The following is a 6,000-nucleotide window of genomic DNA, read 5'->3' as shown; positions in this document are numbered from 1 at the left end:
GGAAATGCCGTTTACCTTCCCGCCGGAGCGGTACCTATTTATCTACTTGCACTTTGACGTGCTTTCGAACTGCTAGGTTGGCAGGAGCAGGGACCAAGCAACGGGAGTTCACCCCGTCGTGGGGATTTGAACCACCAACCTTCTGATCGGCAAGTCCTAGGCTCTGTGGTTTAACCCACAGTGCCACCTGCACTATTCAAGTTAAATACAGAAGTCAGAGAATACACACCTGAACTTAAACTGGTATGGGTTTTCCTACATGGGATTTGGCCCCTTGGAGTTCCGTGGGGATTGAGTCCAAGGTTAAATGGCACAGGATCGGGCGCAGCTTGAGCACCCGCAAACAAACACCTCCCTCCCCACCGCCAGCTTTTCCCCTCGAGGTTAAGAGCCTGCTGCCCGCGCAAAAGCCTCTCCTCCTTACCTCCTTCCTGGATGAGCAGCGAGTGGAAAGTGGCCGAGCTCTCCAAGCGCAGAGCCGCCCCTCGGCCCACGACGGCAGCGTGGCTGCTGTTATGTCCCGGACGCCACGGGGTGAGGTGCGCGGCGGGCGGCGGGCAGGAGCTCCCTGCAGAAAGGAAGAGAGAAAAAGACCCCCAGGCTTCCATCCATCCTAGGCACGCTTCCCAGGGAGCAAGCGCTCCCGCCCCAAGCCCGGCGTGCAAGAGCTCAGCCCTCGACGGAGAGGGAGAGCGCGACCGTGGAAGGAAGCAATCGAGGACCCACCTGCCTGCGCGCTGCGGCTCCGCTCCGGGATCGGGCGCTGTAGCGACGACCAGACCGCTGCCACGTGCAGTCTCCGGCGCCCAGCCCAGCCTGACCCCTCCAAGCGGATCCCGGCACCTTCTGGAAGAACAAGCCGGCCGGGGCGCCGCCGGAGGAAACGCGCGTCCGCACCGTCGAGGTTCCTAACTTGTTGCAGCGATTGGGACGCGCGCCCCCTTCTCTGTTTCTCCAATCAACCGTCGGCCGCACGCAAGAATCCCAGTCAAGGCGAGCCCGGATTTCGCACAGGCGCGCTTGCCGCGGGAGAAGGCGGTGTCAAGCAGCAGGTGGCCGCCGCGCAAGCCGGCGCGCGATCCTGAGCCGCGCCGTTCCTTACCTCGCCTTTGCAGCCTGCCTCCTCGTCCAACAATCTCTGCAAGAACTTCGTTATTGTCGTCATGATGATTGCAAAGGACAAGTTCTCCCTTCCGAACACACACCACAGACCACGCGCTCTCTCACACACACGCACATACATGCACACACGCGCGCGCACACGGGAACCGGGCTGCTCGGTCTCCCTTCTCCCCTCGGCGTACAGGTTTACAAGCATCTCTAACTCCCTGCATTTAAACCGACAGCAGCGCCTCCTGGTGGCGATTTGAAGGGAAAAAAGCTCTCGAGAAAGTCCATCATCTCGTACCTTACCTCTGCGCTCTCGGCAGAAAAGCGCACAACGCTTTTATTGAACCCTTTGGTAACAGAAGAAGCGAGGTTTTTTCTCCCCGTTCCCACCCAGCGCTCTGTTTTAGTTGGACGGTCTGAGCTGGTGGCGATCCTCTTTTTTCCCCCAGAAGCAATTAAGAGAAGCGACGTGGATTATTTAGAGACATCTATATTTTTAGACGGCTCTGGAGAGGGACAGAGAGAGGCGCGCTCGGGAACCCAAAGGCTTTCTTTCTCCTTTGAGCGCTCCGCTGCCCGGCTTTTTTTTTTTCCTGCCCGGCCACCAGCCTCGCTATTTATAGGCGATCTCGGAGCCGCGCTGTTTACACCAGCTGAGCGCTTGGCTCCTCCCCGGCCCGTGACGCCGCTTCGCATTCTGGACATACCGCGCGGCTGTTGGCGCCGAGTTGCCAAGAAAGGGGGGCGAGAGCAAACCCCGAAAAAAACAGGGGGAGGGAGAGCACCGCGCGGATCGCGATCTCTCTTCCTCCTGGTCGATCGCTGGACTTTCCCTGGAAGCGAATCGCCTCCTCCTCCCCCCCCCCCCCTTTCCCGGTGTCCTTGGCTGCTATTCAGTTGCTCGGAAGCGAACTGCTTCAGGTCCAAGTCTGCCAGTGGCGTAGCGTGGGGGGTGCAGGGGGGGCCGGCCGCACCGGGCGCAACATCTGGGGGTTAGGGTTAGGGGGCGCAAATCCACTGGTTATGGGGCGCAAATCCATGGGTTAGGGGGCATAAATTACTTGCCTTGCCCCGGGTGCTGACAACCCACGCTACGCCACTGAAGTCTGCGCAAACTTGGAGAGCGTTCGGAGCGAGGACTCCCCGGGATCCGCACCCCTGGGCGCCTCTTCTTCCAAGCAGCCCAGAAACCACACGTGCCTTTTCCCAAAAGCGACGCGTCGCCGCCTTTTTGCGCTGGAAACGGGAGCACGGGAGCTATGCGCTTCCAAAGGGGGCTTGCGCGCAGGTTGGCGCTATCGCGCCTGCCTGGGAGAGGGGGCTCAAGTGTCAAGGAGCCAGCGACAGGTGCCACGCGACAGCCACGGACCCTCTCGCCGGCCATGCAAGCGGCACCTGAGGAGATTTCCCTTCCTTTATGCTAGGTATCTTCAACCTTTTCAGACCCAGGGCTCGCCTGCAACCCAAACGTGCATCTGGACACTCATTTCTTAATTGTTTATTTGTATTTAACCACATATTGGCATGGTGGCGATGCTCCCGGCGCAACGCACCTTGAAGCAGGGGGTCATAGAATGAGAGAATTGTAGAGTTGGAAGGGACCCCGAGGGTCATCTAGTCCAACCCCCTGCAATGCAGGAATCTCAACCAAAGCATCCACGCCATGACAGATGGCCATCCAACCCCTGCTTTAAAACCTTCAAGGAAGGAGAGTCCACCACGTCCCAAGGGAGACAGTTCCGCTGTCGGAACAGCTCTTACCGTCAGAAAGTTTCCCCCTGATTTTTAGTCGGAATCTCCTTTCTTGAAGCCTTGGGGTCGAGTCCTGCCCTCCAGAGCAGGAGAAAACAAGCTTGTTCCCTCTTCCAGCCCTTGAGATATTGGAAGATGGCTATCGGATCGTCCCTTTTCCAAGCCACAAGTTGAAGAGCAGTTCTCTCTGCGCAACTATGAAAGGAGCAGGAGCCCCTGGCCAAATTTGGATGGGCTCACCCCTTCCTTCTTTGTATCATGGGTTCTGAAATAAACACCCACGTAGTGGCCGTTCTCCCAAATTTCAGCGGTGCTCTGTGAGACACTAACATTTGCTGCCCCCCCCATGCCCCATCAACATCATTGTTGCAGCGCCCCCTGAACCCAGGGCAGTCAAACTGCCCATGCGACCCTAAAATTGCCTCTGACTCACAAGCTGGGAATGCAAGTCCCATTGTGTTTAACAGTGATTAATCAGGACCAGCTTCAGATTAGAGAGGACCTTTCTCAAGTGCCACCCCCATCCTCCCGGCAGCCTTATCCAGCAAAGAGCAGCATCACTCCACAGCTGTCAACTTTTCCCTTTTCTTGCGAGGAATCCTATTCGGAATAAGGGAATTTCCCTTTTAAAAAGGGAAACGTTGACAGCTATGCATCACTCTGATCCAGCACTAGGTGTCTGCATCTGTGAGCCACCATTTTAATTTCCCACAATGCCCCACCACTGGAATGCTATGGCAGGGGCATTGTGGGAAATTAAAACAGCAGTTCTGCTTTGACTCAGCCGCTTGTTGCGAAGGGAAGGGTGGGGCTGTCCATGCTGGGTGCTGATACTCAACCTGGACTTAATCCCAAATCACAGAATTGTAGAGTTGGAAGGGGCCCTGTGGAACATCTATTCCAACCCCCGAATATGCAGCTGTCCTGTACGGGGATCAAACACTCAACCTTGGCTTTATCAGCACCATGTTTTAACCAACTGAGCTATCCAGGCTTGTTAGTGTGCCCAGGAAATACAGTCCTGGTTTAACTGTACCAAGCTCAAGAAAGAGATCAAAGAGGGCAGTTGGCTCAGGATGCCCATAGGAAAGGCAAAAGAGCTACAGAATCAATCAGCCTCTTTCCCCAAAGGTGTCATGGAGGGGGTGGGGAACAGGACCATTGCTCAGTGGTTAGAGCACATGCCTTTCCAGGTAGGGTTCCCAGTCTGAAATCCATCTGTGCTGTTGCCGGTCAGTGTAGACGCCTCTGAGCTAGATGGACCAATGGTCTGACTCAGTACAATGCAGCTTCCTGTGTTTCTACGAATTTCTGTTACTCCTTATAATGAGACAGGATGTACCGTTTCTTACAGATGCTTATCAAACCTGAGATACAGACACACCCACAGTGGAAAATGCAATGTCTGCTGGCAGTGGGAGGGCTGTAATGTAGCGAGACATACATGATAATAATTTGTACTAACATTTTGTTCTTTCTTCCAGAATTAAATTACCCAACTGACCACAGAGGAGGGCTTGTTGTTTTCACCCACAATATACACACACTCATTCTTCATGTTACCACATTGGTTTTGCAGAATCATGTAGCCGCAGGTCCCAATCCTATGCAAATCTTCCCGGGAGCTGCTGACATCTAGCCCAATGGTTGCCATGAATTTGATTTTGAATTGATTTTAAAATGAATTGATTTTAGAATGTTGTGTTACTTTTATTGTTGTTAGCCGCTCTGAGCCCGGCTTCGGCTGGGGAGGGCGGGATATAAATAAAATATTATTATTATTATTATTATTATTATTATTATTATCCAAGAGACAATGGAGTGTGCCTCCGGGGGTGAAGTCAAACTGCTGGAGAATCACAGCACCTGCTGTGGCTGCAGATACCAGTAACTCATCACTGCTGCCTCTCATGTTGTTTTTGTTACGTTAGCAGCAGCCAGGTGGCCCTTCCAGGGCGCAAGACTCTGCAGTGTGTATGGAGGTCCTGGGCTGCCCAGATGACAAGACCCCTCTCTCGGCCTTGCTGATGTGGTCCAAAGGAAAGCAGGAGAATTATATTTAATATTCAACCAGTCAATTATATTACCTTCATTAGGGGGCTGTTTTTCCCACATTGCCAAATTAACTTTGCACTTCAGAGATTCATAAGGACTGCCTTCCGGCATCAGACCAAAGTTTCATCTAGCCCAGGATTCCAACACTGACTGGCAAGATTCCCCTGGGAATCCCAGGGGCACAAAAGCAGATGCTTGACCTTGCTGCCTTGTATTGAGAGGTATACTGCCTCTGATAATGGATGTTCCACTAAACCATCATGGCTAACAGCTGCTGATTGACCAATGCACCATGGATTCGACTAGAGTCCTAAAGGTAAAGGTAAAGGGACCCCTGACCATTAGGTCCAGTCATAACCGACTCTGGGGTTGTGGCGCTCATCTCGCTTTATTGGCTGAGGGAGCCGGCGTACAGCTTCTGGGTCATGTGGCCAGCATAACTAAGCCACTTCTGGTGAACCAGAGCAGTGCACGGAAACGCCGTTTACCTTTCCGCCGGAGCAGTACCTATTTATCTACTTGCACTTTGACGTGCTTTTGAACTATAGGGTAAAAAGGTAAAGGATCCCTGGACGGTTAAGTCCAGTCAAAGGCAACTATGGGGTTGTGGCACTCACCTCGCTTTACAGGCCGAGGGAACTGGCGTTTGTCTGCAGACAGATTTCCGGGTCATGTGGCCAGCATGACTAAACCACTTCTGGTGCAAAGGAATACAGTGGTGCCTCAGGTTACAGATGCTTCAGGTTACAGACTCCGCTAACCCAGAAATAGTACCTCAGGTTAAGGACTTTGCTTCAGGATGAGAACAGGAATCGTGCAGCGGCAGCGGGAGGCCCCATTAGCTAAAGTGGTATCTCAGGTTAAGAACAGTTTCAGGTTAGGAACAGACCTCCGGAACGAATTAAGTTCTTAACCCGAGGTACCACTGTACCATGACGGAAACCAGAATGCATGGAAACGCCATTTACCTTCCCGCCAGAGCAGTACCTATTTATCTGCTTGCACTGGTGTGCTTTTGAACTGCTAGGTTGGCAGGAGCTGGGACAGAGCAACGGGAGCTGACCCCGTCATGGGGATTCGAAC

General features: G+C 53.5%; 2 protein-coding genes across 6 annotated transcripts in view; both read right to left on the bottom strand.

Moving 5' to 3' along the window:
* The window catches only part of CEMIP (cell migration inducing hyaluronidase 1), a 168,297-nt gene extending 166,308 nt beyond the window's left edge, over window positions 1-1,989 (bottom strand). The window contains exon 1 of one of the 3 annotated variants that reach the window (XM_080980270.1): window positions 1,103-1,989. The gene's annotated coding sequence lies outside the window, so the exon portion shown is untranslated. The remainder of the gene's footprint in view (window positions 1-1,102) is intronic. The other 2 variants (XM_080980271.1, XM_080980272.1) reach the window with 2 other exon arrangements.
* LOC308462531 (cell surface hyaluronidase CEMIP2-like) overlaps window positions 1-6,000 on the bottom strand; it is a 101,397-nt gene that overhangs the window by 77,769 nt on the left and 17,628 nt on the right. For all 3 annotated transcript variants that reach the window (XM_080980253.1, XM_080980251.1, XM_080980252.1), the window contains one exon: window positions 425-568. In XM_080980253.1, the coding sequence (XP_080836379.1) occupies window positions 425-568 (144 nt within the window). The remainder of the gene's footprint in view (window positions 1-424; window positions 569-6,000) is intronic.

This window comes from Podarcis pityusensis, assembly GCF_964106645.2.
Source record: "Podarcis pityusensis genome assembly, chromosome: 14".
Classification (NCBI taxonomy): domain Eukaryota; kingdom Metazoa; phylum Chordata; class Lepidosauria; order Squamata; family Lacertidae; genus Podarcis; species Podarcis pityusensis.
The sequence above is the reverse complement of the archived record's forward strand: the minus strand, read 5'-3'. Positions and strand labels throughout refer to the sequence as shown.